At 35.7% G+C, this 18349-nt stretch overlaps 1 protein-coding gene across 3 annotated transcripts in view; it reads right to left on the bottom strand.

Annotated features, from left to right (window-relative positions):
• arhgap12a (Rho GTPase activating protein 12a) overlaps window positions 1–18349 on the bottom strand; it is a 52938-nt gene that overhangs the window by 12015 nt on the left and 22574 nt on the right. For 2 of the 3 annotated variants that reach the window (XM_073847385.1, XM_073847384.1), the window contains exons 3-7: window positions 7592–7849; window positions 7073–7204; window positions 5324–5422; window positions 1927–2052; window positions 742–825 (exon numbers count right to left, since the gene is read on the bottom strand). In XM_073847385.1, the coding sequence (XP_073703486.1) occupies window positions 742–825; window positions 1927–2052; window positions 5324–5422; window positions 7073–7204; window positions 7592–7849 (699 nt within the window). The remainder of the gene's footprint in view (window positions 1–741; window positions 826–1926; window positions 2053–5323; window positions 5423–7072; window positions 7205–7591; window positions 7850–18349) is intronic. The other variant, XM_073847386.1, reaches the window with a different exon arrangement.

Consider the following 18349-nt stretch of genomic DNA (forward strand, 5'->3'; position numbering starts at 1 on the left):
TGTGAATCATTTGTGATGCAGCTTCAGGCACAGCAGAAGTGAGTATAAGGGTTTTTTATGCATCTTTGCAAACGGTCTTTCTTAATAATGTGCTTGTTGGCAAGTTTCACTGATAAACGCAGCTAAATGTGGCTAAAGTAAACATTACAGCTCTAACTCCCTAAGCAAAGCTGATTTACATTTAAAGGGCCCATGCGATAAAATGAGCTGATATTTTGCAGAGCTGATTTTGACAAACTAGAAGGGTGTTTTTTTACACTACTATTGAGAATTTTTTAACCAAAGTATATTAGAGACTTTTCATTAAGACCTAAAGAATCATATGAACTTGGGAAAATGGGCATCCGATGACCCCTTTAAAAGTAAAAACCCATTCTAAACCCAGACAGGACTTACTGATCATTTATTCAAAGCATGTGATTAATCACACAAGTGTAAAGCATTTCTCTAATCATTAAAGAGTTCATTCAAAAATAAGCTTTTATGGCGCTTAAAACCATCCACTGAAGATAAAAAAAAAATCTCAAGGTTGTGAGAAACATAAGTGTGTGTACATGATGACAGGTGAAATTTAATGGTGAATGATTCTTTTCTCATGCAGTTTGAACACATATTGTACTAGATTTGTGCAGAAATCACTGTCTCTACTGACATGAGTTGCAATGATGAAAGTGTGCAATGCATGCATCATCTCAGACGACGTGATTGGTTGCTAGGATAAAGGGGTGGGGCAACACTGACTTGTAGCCTATAAGGGTGAGAGCGGAAGGTGCTTTTGCGGTGCGGGAGTAAGGATCGCCGGTCCTTGACGGATTTCTGTTTCAACTTCAGTCAAACATAAAGTACATGTAAGCATCATCACCCAAATCAGGATGGGAGTCATTACATCACTAAAACCATAAGAACTATGTTCAACCAGAAAAGCATTTGAAAATGCTTGTAGGGCTTCCGATTAATCGCACAATGTTGTGAGGCGTGTTTAGTCAATGAAGCCGGTACTTTGATAAGTAGTAAATCTCCATCAGGTGCGTTCAGCTGCGTTCAGAGCACGATTTGGTGTAGCTTGTCAGTGATTTACGTCTCTGTGTATTAATTGCCGCTCCAGCTGAACGCACGTGATGGAGATTTACTACTTATCAAAGTACCGGCTTCATTGACTAAATGCGCCTCACAACATCGTGCGATTAATCGTGCAGCCCTAAGTGCTTGTAAATATAATCACCTCTAAGTAGTTTCATGATGACACAATACCTAATGAATTATTTAAATCATAATCTATATAGTCAACCTTTTAATGTATTTAAAGCTGCAGTCCATAAATTTTGGCACTCCAGAAACAGTTCAGTGGTTAATAAACTAAACTGCACGCGTCTTGCGGAAGAACATTGTGGTCAGAGCTACTTCTAAAACAGTCTGAAAACAGTCTGAAAAAAGCCCTAGATAAATAAAAACAAAAAACGTAGTAAACCATAGTGATTCATGATAAGCCAAATGGTTTGGAAAATGGCTTCATGACGTACTCACTTATTATATAAATTGTGTACATTTTGAACACAAAAAAAGTTATGGACTGCAGGTTTAAATTATTAAATAAATAATAAAAATAAATACTGATATTACCAGCAGAACTATGTTAGAAGCTTATAGTAACTTGTATAGTAACTTGTAGAAGTAGCAGCAGATAGATAAACTAAAATATCAGCTTAAGTACTGAGTAAAACAAATCACTGAAAGAGAAAAATAATAGTTTAATCACTAAATGAAAATTGAAACTATCTTACATCTCACATCTAACAATTTTGATTATTTGTTTCATTAAGCATGCCATTTGCACTTGAGTAGTTTTATGCATGTTGTCATTGTCTCCTGTGCAACAGTATGATGTCCCTTTTTTCTCTCTTAGTTTGTATGTACATGCATGTGTACCTTGTCATTGGACTCGTGTAAATATACACTACTGTGTCTCGTCCTGATAGGAATGGAATCGGGCAGTCTCCGGTCAAGACTACGAGTTTTCTGTGCATCTCCTGGTAGCAGAGGTGTGTGGTTAGACTAAAATAGGTGGAACAAGAAGTGGCAAGATTATTAGGACTGGTAATGAGGTATGTCAGGAAAACAAATTGAAATACTCTCAAAACGTGTACATGCACACACAGACGCACACTTTCAATTAAGCACTGCACGGGGCACTGAAACCAGGATTACAGGGTTCTTACACCTTTTCCAAAGTAAAATTCAAGCACTTTTCAAGCACTTTCAAGGTGCATTTTCAAGATTTTCCAGCACTGTGGTAAATTACTTATTCACATACATGAGTTCTTAATTTTAAATCAGATGTTATTGTGCTATTAAAAAACAACTGTCTAGATTGCATATAACATTGCCCCATATTAATAGTCACCATTCAGTATACAAATTATATAATTTAAAATATATAATTAATATAATTTACTGAGTATCTGTAGTATTTTAAAAATAAAATTTAAAGGCTTTTTAAGACCTGCACAAATAAAAGTAATACTGTATGAGTGGAGTAGGGCAATGTCTATGGTAACACATTAATGACTGCTATAAAATGACTGTAAAAAAAAATATGATAAACTAAAATTCTAAAACTTGAAAACTTTCTAAAACTTGGAAGGATTTTCACAAATACATTTCACATTTCAGCCTAAAAGTACTAAAAGGTAGTCAAAAAGACAATATAAAATTAATAATACAATTTAACTGGCCCAAATGAAAAAAGACCATTTTTTAAACATTGAAAATATTTTTGATTGACATTTAGACTTCTATCTGATTTTCTATTCACAAATATCAAGGTATTTTTTTTTTTCATTATTTACAGTGTATCTGCAGAATTTTTAAATATCAATTTAAGGCAATTTATGACCCTTTTTATGAGCTACACAAGTAAAATGAACACCGTAGTGGGGTTGAACAATGTACAGTAACATTAAGCCATAAAATGACATGATTTATAATTCAGATTTTCACAAAAACAAAACATCTTATACAATGGCATTTCAGCCTTTATACCTTTAAAATGGATAAATCAAGTATAATTTATTTAAAACATAAATATTACTGTCTTAATTGTTTATATTTTTAGAAAGCACATAACTTTTACATTTACAACTCTTATGTGTTTGCTGCATAAAAAAATGGGCCAATATTTGTAATAATCTTACTAAACCAAGTGCACCTGTCTGCAGCCTGCAGAAAGCTTCTCTACTAAACAGCTGAATATTCGCAAATTCATTCCCTGCCACGAGGGGGCGCTTTAGGAGTGCTGAAATTCTACGGTTTCCTAGTAGGGATGGGCGATACCACTTATTTTGTTTTCAATACGATACCGATACTTTTAAGGCCAGTATCATCGATATCGATACCGATACAATACTTCTAAACTTAACTTTTAAATTATTACATTTATTAAATTAATAAGAGTAAAATATGTAATTATACCCTTAACATTATATTTGAAATGCATTTTAACATTTCATATGCAACCAATTAACATTTTTTTTTTTTTTTTTTACACGTGGTTAAAATATGTTTACTTGTAGTGGTAACTAACTACATAAGGGGCTGCCAGTGACAGGCTGTTGCACACATAAAATACAAAATTTTTATTCTGACAGTGTATAATTTATATACAAAACATGATCAATGAACTTTAAGTGTTAAAGGTTGTATCAGCGATTTCTAGCCTAAAACATAAAGTGTCAATTTCAGCTGACCTTTCTTCACGATCCGCTCGCTGCCTGCCCCATAAATTGTCTGTGAAAAAAACGCGTCTCTCTGGTCAGCCTAGGGTCCGAGATATGCCAATAGAGATATGACAATTTATGGGGCAGGCAGCGAGCGGATCGTGATGAAAGGTCAGCTGAATTTGACACTTTATGTTTCAGGCTAGAAATCGCTGATACAACCTTTAATTTAAAGAAATGTAATTGCACAAATTATGTAGGCTACAATTTCAGTTTGTTTTTTTGTGAAATAGCTTAAACATGTTTTTATTTTCTGTCCTCTGATAAGCATTGTTCTGGGCTGCCGTTTCCCAAAAGCATCAATGCTTTCTTATGATACTTTTGGGAAATGCAGCCCTATTTGAATGCACTGTCTGAAGGGAGTGAGTGCTCTCTGTGATTGATTGGTTCTGTCTTGCAACATTTGCGTGCGTTCAGATGAGTAGGAAAATTGTTATATCATGCACAGTTATTCCCTAACATAGGTTATACGTCCAATTCAATGCACATTGTACGCCTTGCTTTTTGTTAAATAAACAATCACTGGTAAATAAAACACGCCTTAGTATCGATATTTTTAATTTGAGTATCGATACTTTCGATACTCGCATCAGTATCGATATATCGATACTTTAGGATCGATATGCCCATCCCTATTTCCTAGTAACGGCTGTACACAAATCAGCATTAACGCAGTTTTATCAGACATGAAATGAAAAAGCCAACGACACGTTTCTGAGGACAGTCGGTTCCCTTCAGATACATTCATATAAAGACATCCGTGCCGCGTTTTGACTTTGAAACGTGCAGTGTGTATGTTTATTCAGTATGACATCATTCCCATTTGAAGTTTTATCCAGCCCTATCGCGATTCTCGTATTTCCGTCCCTAACTCTTAAACTTATAATTAAGCCTTTTCTTATATTATTTAATACATTTAAAACTTTGTATGGCCTTAACTTTGATAAGGCTAAATTGATGAGTTTGTAATGACTAGCACGAGCCCTCTACTTTAAGATAGTCCGGTGAAACATTCTAGCAGCCCGACTGGAAAACACAATAGCCCGGGACATCGGGCTGGCAATTTTGCGATCCCCAAATTCTCGTTTTAAACATAATTCTTATTTGTCGTTTTAAAGCCATCAAGGACTGATGCAACAACCTCTTGATAACTGGCATGTTTTATCTACCGCTCTGTTCCATCAGAGGGCGCGCAGCAAGAAAGACCGGCAGATCACACTACAGCCTCACGTGCACACTCGAGCGGAGCTGTTTTTTTCTTTTCTTTCTTTTACATATTATAAGCATAACAAAAAATAACTATTTAGTATGAAAGCGAATTAATATGAAACTGCATATTCAAGCACTTTCAAGCACTTCATCCAAAATCCAAGCATTTTTCAAACCTTGAAAACACTACATTAAAATTCAAGCATTTTCAAGGAATTCAAGCACCCGTACGAACCCTGGGATTAGTAGGTTTTAATAAACCAAATTGAAAGGGATTTTCGAGACTTCCTGACTAGATATTTTTAATGCTGATAAGCACCAGAATCTGTTGTCAGTCTCACCTGTGATTTAAGACCGATTTTAGGAAGCTCCCACTCAGATCTGGAGCCATCTGCACTGTAGTAATACAGCCGGCCTCGCTCGTCTGTGTGTCTCAACCACTATATGCATATACACAACACACACAGACATGATTTGCAAAATGACACCTTCAAAATCAATTAGTTGCCTGAACAACTACTAGACTGATCGGTCTGAAGGAAGCTCTCTAAAGCAGGTTTCGGGTTCACCAAAATCCAACCAGATGCATTTCTCACACAAAAGCATACAATTGAGGTCAAAAGTTTACATACCTTGCAGAGTCTAAAAAATGTTAATTATTTTATTTTATTAAATTGCATGTTATTTTTTATTTAGTACTGACCTGAATAAGTTATGTTACAAAAGATCTTTACATACAGTCTGCAAAAGAAAGCATTAGTTGAATTTACAAAAATGACCCGATTCAAAAGTTTAGTATTAATACTAAAGTATTAATTTTTTAATACTGTGCTGTTACCTAAATGATCCACAGTGTTTTTTTGTTTAGTAATCATTGTTTATGAGTCCCTTGTTTGTCCTAAACAGTTAAACTGCCCATGTCATTCAGAAAGGTCTAAATTTATATGGGCAGTTTAACTGTTTAGGACATCTTCATTCTGTTCAAAAGTTTACACCCCTGGCTCTTAATGCATAATTTTTCCTTCTGAAGCATCAGTGAGTTTTTGAGCTTCTGTAATAGTTGCATATGAGTCCTCAGTTGTCCTCAGTGTGAAATGATGGATCTCAAAATCATACAGTCATTGTTGAAAAGGGTTCAAATAAACAAAAATGCTGAAAAACCAAAGTATTTGTGGGACCTGAAGGTTTTTTCTAAAGAACAGCAGGCAGTTTAACTGCTGAGGACAAACAAGGGACTCATGAACAACTATCACTAAACAAAAAAAAAAAAAAAAAAACAGCTGTGGATCATTTAGGTAACAACACAGTATTAAGAATCAAGTGTATGTAAACTTTTGAAGACGGTCATTTTTATAAATCTTTTCGTCCACTATATATAAACATCTTTTACGTGAAATATCTTATTCAGGTCAGTACTAAATTAAAAATAACATGCATTTTGTATTATCCCTCTTATATTGGTAAAATACTTAACATCTTGCAGATTCTGCAAGGTGTATGTAAACTTTTGACCTCAACTGTATCTAAAGCCACCATTCCAATATCTCCAACATTCAAGTACATTTCACTTCCTATTGAAAATTATTTGCTCAAATTGGATATGAAATCTAACATGCACATTTTTCAACACAGCTCCCATACTACTTACTCTCCACTAGGCATGAACTGTCATTTGTCGGAGACAGTAAAAAGGTGGCTCAAAAACACATTCAAAAACAGCTATGTGCATGTTTTTAAAACTTAACGATAAGGGGTTGAAAAACAGTGAGGGCTGTAATAGCAATAAGTTAAAGGGGATAGACTAAAAAAAAATGAACAGTAACAACTAATTCACAGCTTATTGCAAGCCAAAAAAAGCTGACTAGTCGATTTTTCAACCACTGTGATCATCTCTAGATGCACAGAACCAATTGTTATAACAAGTCTTACAGTATGTTAACCATACAAATGAGGAAAAACAAGTGTGGCCATATAATAAACAATAAAAAAGCCGGTTGTTGATGAAAAAAAGTTAGTAGTTTCTTCATTTGTGAGCTTAGTAAAACAAAAATTATCAACCATGCAGCAAGAGACTCAGTTTGTCTTTGTACCTTCTCATTAGTATAATCAGACACATAGAGAGTGTGTCCATGCTCATCCATTTCCTCAGACCAGCCTCTAGGGGGCGAACCGTACTGGCTGTCTGATTGGCTGCTCAGACAGTTTTCCTCTGATGACAGAACCTTCACCCAGCCAATCACCCAAAAGCAAGACAAGAAGAAATATAGAGAGAAACAAAGTAGAAGAGTTGATTCAGAGAGGCAGACAAGAAAAAAAGAGAGAGATGAGAAATAAATCACCAGTCAGTCACAACTAACCCTTCACCTACCAGAAAAAAATCAAATACCCAGAAGGCTTTGCATGCATATAAATACAGAGCTCAGGTTGCAAAAGAGTTTAGCTATCCCATCATGCATTCCCCACAACCACAATGGATATTTAGTCCCTTATGAAATTGTTCTTCCCCATTGTAAGCCACATAGGACATACAAACGTGACAATACATGCTTGTGTGTTTGTGCATGCATGCATCACCGTTTGTTGTTTTGTGTCTAATCTGTTGTGTGTACCTCAGTGTCAGTCATGTCTTGCTTCTCCTCTTTCCTGGAGAGGCTGTCCCGTGCCCGTGGGGGTTTCCAGGTCCTCTCCTGCGTGCTGCGGTTGTAGTAGAAGTGTCTGCCATTATGGTCTCTGTGAGTCTCCCAGTCGCCATTGGTGTGAAGCGGAGAGGAGGATGGCAGTGGAGGTGTGCAGGACTGTGAGATCTTCAGTTCCTGCAGGTTTGTGTAGACAGGAGAGTCAGGCCTGTCCTGCCCCGAACCTAAAGTCTGCATTAGAAGAGAGAGGCAAATCCTCATTAGAAACGGTTGAGGTTTAATAGCACAAATAATCGAAGTAAAACTAAAATCACGAAAAGGTTCACAAAGAAAGTAATTTCAAAGAATTTAAAGATATCCAACACCATAGTTTACTATACAAATTAAATGCAACGCAACAACACAGGGGTTTTGTGGGCCAAGGAAGAGTTTTTACCAGATCTGGAATAAGGAGCAAATAGGTCCAAATAAGTCACCTCCTTAAATAAAAAACTAGACACAGAAACACACAAGGTCCAAAAAGTTGAGTTTAATTTGATTAACTTTTTACTACCAGTCAAAAGATTTTCAATATTTTTTAAAAGTCTCTTCTGCTCACCAAGCCTGCATTTATTTGATCCAAAGAAAAGCAAAAACAGTTTTGAAATATTTTTACTATTTAAAAATAACTTGAATATATTTTTAAATGTAATTTATTTCTGTGATTTTAAAAGCTGAATTTTAGCATTACATGATCCTTCAGAAATCATTCTAATATTCTGATTTGCTGCTTAAAAAACATTTATTTTTATCATGTTGAAAATAGCTGAGTAGAATTTTTCAGGTTTATTTGATGAACAGAAAGTGCAGAAGAACACCATTTATCTTTCTATACATGTATATAAATGTTTCTTGAACAGCAAACCAGAATATTAGAATGATTTCTGAAGGATCGTGTGACACTGAAGTAATGGCTACTGAAAACATAGCTTTGATTACAGGAGTAAGTTACATTTTAAAACATATTTAAATAGAAAACAGTTATTTTAAATAGTAAAAATAAGTTTTTAAAAAAAGTATTCAGTTAAAAAAAGCACAGAGCGTTATGTTGTCTAACACAAATTGTATGTATTCTGTCAGCAACAAGTAGTACTGGGGTCTTCTTGTGGGTTTCCATCAAAATAAAAGACATTCAAAAATGTTAGCATTGTAATTTTACAATTGTCCGTAAAATAAAATAAAAAAGTAAGTAAAATTAAGACAAAAATACATTTATTTTAACATTCTTATTTGCTCAGCAATGCTGCATTAATTTGTACATTAAAAAACACATGCCTGATTAAAGAAGGGGTATTAGAAATGGCCAATTATTTTACTAACTCATTAATTTTAATGAATATAATTTTAAAAATGTTCAGTGTTAAGTAAATTTTTTAAATTGTTATTTTGTAATTGATTTTCTTTTTTTGAAAAGCAAGACAAAACTGTAAAAAGCACATTTTGGCTATCTAATTTATGCAATGGTGAAAAAAACTGGCAGAATACATGGGGAGAAAAATTGCCTTTGGCCCACTGTTTAATTTTGTTCGGCTTCAGCCAAGAATTTCCATTTGGGTGCATCCCTATAAATGAACAACTATTAAGAAAACTGCATATCATACTTGTATTATACATGTATTACATGAGATATCTCACAAATGCACACTAATTTTTCGCCATGTCAAAGTTCCTGTAATCAAACCTGTTAAAGTTTCAGTTTTTCCAGATTTTTGTCATATTTTCTCGTTTGAACGAAAACCAAAAATGTGGTTTTATGGCATCTGTGGCAGCCAAACTATCGATGCATCCCTACTGCTCACAGGAACTGATTAGAATAGTATTTTCTTCATGAGGGACTATGAGACTAGAACAATAGATAAAGTCACAGTCAGACAGGGAAACAGAGAGGCTAGATTAGAGGGAGAGAGACTTCAAACCTGAAACTTATTTATAGAAGAACCAGCACAACCACATTCCAGGCCCTGAACACACACCTGAACTCACACTTACTTTACAACCAGGCCTCTCGAGATTAAAGGCATAAAAACAAAACAACCTGGATGAGGAGGAATATGACACAATAGAACAAAAAGCATTGATTAAAAAAAAAAACTCTAGTCCTACAAAAAACTAAAAAGAGAGGGAGAGAAAGAGAGATGGAGGAAGTGAATAATTGTCCAAACAATGAACTCTAGGGCTTGTCATTCAATCAAAACTGTTACACAACAGCCCCATGGGTAATTTAATTATGACTAAGCACATTAGAGTAAATTTGTGAGAGAGAAAGCTCTCTATTTTTATCAAATTATAATGCAAGTGAAGTGATCCAGTCTAGTCCGAGCTTCCAAAGCCAAAGAATCCCAGCATGCATCACTGCACCCTCTGAAACAAGGTAGCTCACATGAATGTGTGCATGGTGAACATGGATGTCACTTAACAGTTTAAGCCACAGAGGATAATGTCATCAGATTAGAGATTCGGCCTAAGCCCAACAAACAAATGCTAATCGACTGGTGTGATCAAACTTGGACTTTTAAGGTCAAAGAGAGAGAAAGAAACATGGAGAACCTACACTGATGTCCTAAAATTAAGGATGTGATCACAACGGTAACAACTTCATACACAAGACTTCACCATAGGGCTGTCGCGATAACCGCAATATCGCAATACCGCGCTATTGACGTGCATAACCGCAGAGGAATGCAACAACCGCAGCAACCGCGATATTTGCCTGTTTTCTTTTTTCCTAAGGATTTGCCCTTCTCACTTAATGCCTGTGTGCTGAATATTAAATTAATAATAAGTTATTAATGATTACATAATGTGTCTATTATGAGGCTCAGTAGATATGCACTTAACAAGCCTAAACAGACAGCGAATGAGAGAGAGATCGACTGAGCTTGTGCGATTACCTGCGTCTGTCTTTCAGACCGAGTCAGGCATGTATGTGAAACTAGCTTGTCATGTCCAAGGAAAGTGAAATCTCTGTCTTAACATCGATGCTCTGCTGGTCAGCTGAGCCTTTAAAAGTGACGATCAAAGTTAAAATGATTTCAACTTCGTGTTTCATTACGTCTCTCTTTGAATAAATAAGCGTTTTTGAACGTGTAGTTGAATGAACGGTTTAAAGACTTACTCAAAGATAATAGTCTCTTGCCTCCATCTTGTGGCGTAAAAATGAAACTGCACTGACTGACAGCTAGCCTAGAACACGCAGGTGAAATACTGACAGAAAGTCTCTTGTCCAGTCAGACTGGAGGGTGCGCGCTAACTGTTGTATGTATGAAGATTTCAGATGCAAAGCCTCTAAATATGTCTGACATTTTTCTTCAAAATTTGCATTTCTTTCTGGCTAGGTTTCTATGTAAGTACTGTTTACTTCACTTCATGTATCAACGCGATTTGGTTTCGGTTTACTTAACTTCATGTATCAACGCGATTTGGTTTCGGTTTATTGATTTCTGAATATGACCTTACATTGTAACAGCCTACACACAATTATATATATATATATATATATATATATGGCGGTAATACCGCATACCGCGCTACTGAGCCACTCAAAATTACCGCAAGGGAAATTCCTTAACCGCGACAGCCCTACTTCACCAACAACTGTACTGAAAATTTAAGTAATGGCCGTCTGTGTTGTGTATAGCATGTGTGCAAAAGTAAACGATTATAGTTATCAATAACGAACACAAATTTCAAGCTTCTTTGGCCAGCAGGCACATAGCAGTGATGACGAGTGCTGAGGCGATGCCACAAAATCCATGCTTCAATTATCTTTGGCTCGTTAATTAATACTAGTGTGCACTGAACAGTTCAAAACAGGTAGGGTAGGCCAAAAAACTCCCATCTCATTTTGTTTTCTAACTTCAAAATCATCCTACATCGCTGTTTTACCTTTTTTTTTGTAAAGAGCGTTTGATCTTCTTTGCACGTTCACTTTGTAAACACTGGAAGGTACTTCTTCAGCGATGCAGGACGATTTTGAAGTTGGAGGAGAAAATGAGATGGGAGTTTTTCGACCTACCCTAACTGTTTTGAACTAGTTTCGCTAGATAAGGTCTTCTTCGTTGGCTGAGATGGTTTAGAGCCCTTTAAAGCTGCATTTAAACTGCATTTTGGAGGTTTAAACTCGAGGGCACCATAGAAGTCCACTATAAACAAAAAAATATTTCTTCACAACTGAAGAAAGCAAGACATGAACATCTTGGATGACAAGAGGGGGTGAGTAAATTATCTGTACATTTTTGTTCTGGAAGTGAACTTCTCCTTTAATGCTGCTAGTAGCTAATCTCTTACTAAAACCAAACCCAGCCAATTATGCCATCTCTCATGTGCCTGTGGCGGGATTATGTAATGGCTAAGAGGAAGAGAAAACATTTTTAAAAAGACAAAATGTAAACAAATAATGTTCTTGTCTGTGGAAGCAAACCACTGAATGTGTTTGAGCCAAATTAGTTATACATAAGGAGCCTGCAGCAAAAAAAAAACAATCATACAACTAGTTTCCACAACGGAAACTCACCAGTAAAGCATTATACATACGCTGAATAATGATCAGGAGACAAAAAAAAGTATAACAATGACAACAATAGAAACCCAAACAAAACAAGCAATGTATAAACACAGATGATCGCAAACACAACAAATAATATATTAAGAGAGAACCAGATTGTTGTTTAAACTTTAAAGAAAATGAATAGTCCTGTATCCATTAGTGCACTCCCCAGTGAAGAAGATAGAAGAAATATGCACAGATCAAGCTTTTGACTTCATAAGATGTTAATTGCTGAACTGGAGTCGTGTGGATTATTATGATGCATTTATCCGCTGTTTGAAAAAACATTCTGACGGCACCCATTCACTAAATATGCTAAATTTCTCCAAAACTGTTGTGATGAAGAAAGAATCTACATCTTAGATGACCTGAGTTGAGTACATTTTCAGCACATTTTAATTTTAAGGTGAGCTATTCTTTTAATTACCAAGCCTGCTCCTGATAATTCAAAACACTATTCGATATTAGATGGGAAATAATCAGGAAACCAGCTTGATGTTGACAGATGTGTTGATAGAGCCAGCAGGTGGCGCAATGCTGACCCTGTATGTGTGTGGATTCTCAAGACTGAGGGCAAGGGACAAGGCCTTCAGATACAGACAGGTACATATCAAACTTAACACCTCTCATGCAAATCAATGGGCTTTATATTAAACATTTAATTACACCTTCCTAAAATTTGCCCACCACTTTTTGGCTGATCAGCTGATCTGTGCTTTTGTCTGACTGAGGTTTCATGATCATCAATGTGAAGGTATAATCACCATTGTGCAGTGGTGGACGAAGTACACAAATCAAGTACTTGAGTAAAAGTACAGATACGTATAATAGAATATTACTCCAGTAAAAGTAAAAGTACTCCTTTTTCCATTTTACTTGAGTGAAAGTACAAAAGTACTACATTTTTTGTGTACTTAAGTAAAAAAGTACTGACATATTTTGCAATTTTATAAAGGCTAGCATAATAATTAGCATATATATTTTTTATAATCCTACTATAAGCCTTGGTTTTTCCCAAAATAACCACTAGCCTATATGGAGTCAAGATAGATTTTTGTTGTTGATATGGTCTACGTTGACAATGTTCACTGGGAAGCTTACATTGCATTGTAACGTTACCTGAGAGAAAACTGATTTAACCATCTCATTTTCACCAGTAAGAAAAGTGTTTTAAAGCTTGTTATTTTGCGGAACGGCACAGTTATAAATTATTAGAATAAGGCCTGAAGTTAGGAAGAAAAATTTAATTATATTTTCATAATATTTTTCTTTTTTCTCAAACATTGTCTGTGGTGTAAAAACACCCCTGGCCAAATGTCCCCAGAGGGCATCACTTCCCACTTTGATAATTTCTGTAGTTACCATCTGAACATCACATCTTTTCTTTTCCCTCAGATGTAATCTGTCTAGATGGTTGATTATAAATATTTGGACTTCATATCTGAAAATTACCTCAACTTAGCACCAGCAAGCTTGTTAGCTAGACAGTTAGCATCAGCTAACAATATTTACTTATTTTCAGTATGGTTATGAATAAACATTTATTTCTGTATATTAGGCTAGTTGATTCAAACAATATAAAAAAGTATACCGTTAATAAACAATATAAAAACAGACGTCACATAGGGCTAAATGCGTAGCATTTTAATAAAACTGTTGAGGTTACAGCAGCGAGGAATATGAACGTGTAACGTTATGAGTTATTTGATTTAATCTGTGTTATTTTAATGTTTCGTTTTTTTACCTAAAACGAGACGATGTTGATGATGTGTCTGCATTTAATCATTTCAGCGGGCTTAAATACATCACCCTTTACAGGAGATTTAGTTCGCAAACAACTGACAGTTGCAATAATTAATCCTAAAACTCGACATTATATCTTACTTTTCGCAGCATCAGTCGCGCGCGCTCACAATCTCCCGGTTCTTATTTGTGAATTCAGATGACTGGAGACTCGCTCTAAACGGCTCATTTGAATCAGTGAGTTTGAACAGCTGCAATTGGATCAGTCCAATTCGTGAATGAATCGCTTGTGGCGATTTGCGAACCGATTGAAAAGAATCAGTTTGTTCATTAATCAGACACTGCTTCTGCGTCTCGGAGCACGTAATATATTATAAGGAGTAACGACATGTTTTATTAAATGTAGTGGAGTAAAAAGTACGATATTATGCTTTGGAATGTAGTGAAGTAAAAGTAAAAGTTACTCAAAATAAAACTACTCCAGTAAAGTACAGATACTTGAAAAATGTACTTAAGTACAGTAACGAATTACAACTACTTCGTTACTGTCCACCACTGCCATTGTGAAGCACTCATGGTGCAAGAAAGTATAATTTATTTGATCATTTATTGAACAAAAAATGGAGATGCAGGTTTGATTTTACATGCAACAGCAAAGTAACCATCTTTGTAGTATTTAATGGTTCCATCTTTATACTAGGGCTGGGCGATAATTCGATAACAATAATTATCACAATATAGTTGTTGTTGTTGTTTTTTTTCCTCGATAAAACGATAATGACAGTTCAATAAGAACTCGATAATGTTTACGCACTATGCGTAACGCTGCACAGGCATTTTGCAGCCTGCACTTTCGGATGCCGCGAGCGGTATTTAGTTTACAGCCACAGGGCTCTACAGTGCGACCATTTCACTCGCATTTCTGACTAAAAATTAGTACGTGCGACTGTAAAAAAATATTTAGGAGCACCATGTGTGACTGACCCGATCAGCATATTTGTGTTTGCGCTCAGCGGAGCTTCAAAGGTTTCTATGTGTTTTTGCAACGTTGAGTAATGTATCACAGACATATCTCACAAATCCTTTCATAAATAAAGTGTAGACAGAGTGTAAATAAGAGACTGATTGTGCAGTATAGACAGCGTCGTTGTTTATAATAGAGCTTTGTGATATCGCGAACTAAGATGAGTGACAGCTTTTAATAATTTTTAAGGGAGTTTGTAAATGAAATATTGATCTAATACAGCAGTTAAATAAACAAGAAGTTATTATTAAGACTTACATTGACAGACTACAACACTATGCCTGATTTTGCTCTATTTCATCTTCAAAAGTAGTCTGAAACAAGTCACAACTGCGCACATCTCCATTCAAACACAGCGGTGTTTCGTTTATGAATGAAACGTGCGTTTTTAAACGAATCTAGTGAAATGATTCAATTTCCCATTCATAAAGACAATCCCTTGCTTTATTCCCAAATGAACCATCCGTCCGAACGAATCAAATGAATGATATGATTCAGTAATTAAATCAGTGCCTTACCGCCACCTGCTGGCAGATCTGTTCAGTTATTTAAATCTTTAATATTTCTGTATTCAAAAATTTATATTTAAAACAATCTCAACATGAATTTATGATTTTGACTGCACTCATGTCACATCTGAGCCTCATTAAACATATGAAAAGGTAAAAACAAAGATAAAAAACTAAATTCCCCTGTAAATCACTTTGAGGAGTCAAATATCACCTCATAATAGGAAGGCTTATTTTTTATCAGAGTTTTGATTATTGTTTAGAATGTGCGCCTAGCAAGAAAAGTAAGTGTAGAGCCCTGAGCCATTATTTTTTTATTTATATTGCCAGACAGCTAAAACATTTTACAAAATGTGTTAAATCAGCTGCACAAAGGGATTGGCATGCTGAAAAGATTTGTCTATTCTTATTTTTGTTGAATGATAAATATACTTAAAAATCACTTTAACTCTGCATTTACAGTCAGAGCCATGTAACAAGTGTTGTATCATATTACAGTTCTTATTTTTTTATAAAAAACGTTTTATATATTCTATTAATATTAATAATATTGTATTCTATTGATGATGATTTTACTAGTAATATTCTAATCTGTGTTCTACCTCAATTGATCATTGTTTGGAAAGTATTTGTCATGTTCTGACAATTAACCATAAATAATAATTAACTGTCTGGTTTTTCTTTCATTCAGGAGTAAAAATCTGCCTTTAAAATTGATAGATATAAAGATTTGACATTTATCGTGATAATTACTGATATTGACTGATATGAAAAAAATTATCGTGATAATTTTTTTTGCCATATCGCCCAGCCCTACTTTATACATTAAATTCATACTGCAAACTTTGGTATAATTAGTTGCTTTAAATGAATAATCTGAGCCAAAAAGAATAGGATACAGCAGTGAATTGTGCTGTGTGTGCAAAATTGTGTCTATAGAAAGACATCTACACAGCACAAATATGCGCCTTTATGTGTATGTGAGTGTGTGCGAGGAGAAGATTGCAGGAATGAGGAAGCATATGTGAAGTCGCAGCATGTCAGAACAGAATCCCTTGAAAGCAAAGAGAGCAAAGCTACCTCTTTTTCTCCCTCTCGTAACCTCTATCTACATCTAGTAGCCCCATCTCTATATAAGGGAGAAACTCCCTCTGTTTCTCTTTTTATAACCTCTATAACTACCTTAATTAGCCGTTCTAACCCTATTCTAATTCTTTTTGCCATTACGATGTATCTGTACATTTGTACAGCTAAAGCATTTACAGCTAAGCTGAGAAAACAAAATGAGTAAAAAAAGAAAATTACATATTATATTATATACATAGTGATTGACAAGAAGGGCAAAATGGTGACTATAATTTAATAAAAAAACAACCCTGATAGAAATGAACATAAGAAAATTAATAAATCTCTTCTTTCATTCTTTCAGCTTCATATTGTCATCATTTCCCCCTTATTCCACTCCACAGCTCTGATTCTGACATGAGGAGACTTCACACCTCAAATCAGCAGAACACTGTGTGCCAACATGCCCTAAAGACACAGACGTGTGTGTTTCTGTGCCGGTCTCTAATAGGCACGCACCCAAAACACAGAAGACTGAGGGAATGAAAGAAAGAGATGTCCAAAAAAAGAGAAAGGAGAGAGAAAAAGAAGAGAGTGAGAGGAAGTATGAAAGAAAAGCATTTGAAACACATTCAAAATACAGAAAACCAAAGTCTAGGTCTAAATTCCACTGAAACAGGTATATCTACAGCCAGCCCAGCTTCAAAGTGCAAATCAAAGCCTCCCAGCATGCATCAGCAGGAAGAAGACAACACGCTCAGAAATTAACTTCTGCATTAATGGGCAATATTTGCCCCCTGGAATTTATTACCAAGGACATTTTGTACATTTGTGATTGAACTGAATCATTTAAACGGTTGAATCATCCAGGAAGGAAACACAGTCATGTAGCTCAGAGACACAAAACAGTGTTGTGGCCGTGTTTGGAATGATTTTTGTTGGCGAAATGGAGCAAAAACGGGTGTCTAAAATGTAAGTCTCTTAATTCTTGTCTACTGAACTGTTGTAAAAAAAAAAAATCAATATCACGTTTGTAATCATGGTTAATTTTTGGAGAAGAAAACGGCACTCTTGCTTCACCTACTTCATGCATGCAGTCTCTGCGTGCGCATGGCGAAATGAGCGCGGGACGGGAGAAAAGCGCCGAAATGGAAGATTTGGTCGCAAAAAGAAACGCAACGTCGGTCATATGGAAGTATTTGAGACAAAAAGGATGCTGCTGACCAAAAACAGGAGCTTTGTCGGGAGTGCCTGGCAGTTGTTGCCACAACTCGCGGAAACACTACGAATGTAAGGGACCGTTCACATGTCGCGCCTTAAAACGCGTGGAAAACGCTAGACGCGCCGCTTTCTCCTTCTTTCCAAAGCGCTCTGTAACTTGAGTGGCAGAGTGGCGTCTGCCGTTGCTAAGCAACCATGAGCCGCGCTCTCCTAAAGACGCGAAAGTTTCAGCAAAGATAAATAAACAAAGATAAATGGATTTCCAAAACTAAAAATTGCTTGCAGTAGCTCTGCTGCTAAAAAATGTTATCCCTGTAACAGCTATGATCAGCTAGCTGTTCCTCCATCTTGGCTAAGCTTTTAATGTTTTTTGTGAAAGGAAGAAGCTGATTTCCCTTTCATCAGGGTAAAAGCAACATTCATTATTAATTTCGTATTAGAGCCTTGATTTGCCTGAATTGACAGTGAATAAAGTGAGTCAAAGGCTGTATCCGAAATCGCCCCCTATACCCTCAAATAGGGCACTATTTGAGGGGACAGCCATTTTAAGTGGTGTTCGAAACCATAGTGAACGTTCCCGAGTG

Source organism: Garra rufa, chromosome 9, assembly GCF_049309525.1.
Source record: "Garra rufa chromosome 9, GarRuf1.0, whole genome shotgun sequence".
Lineage (NCBI taxonomy): Eukaryota > Metazoa > Chordata > Actinopteri > Cypriniformes > Cyprinidae > Garra > Garra rufa.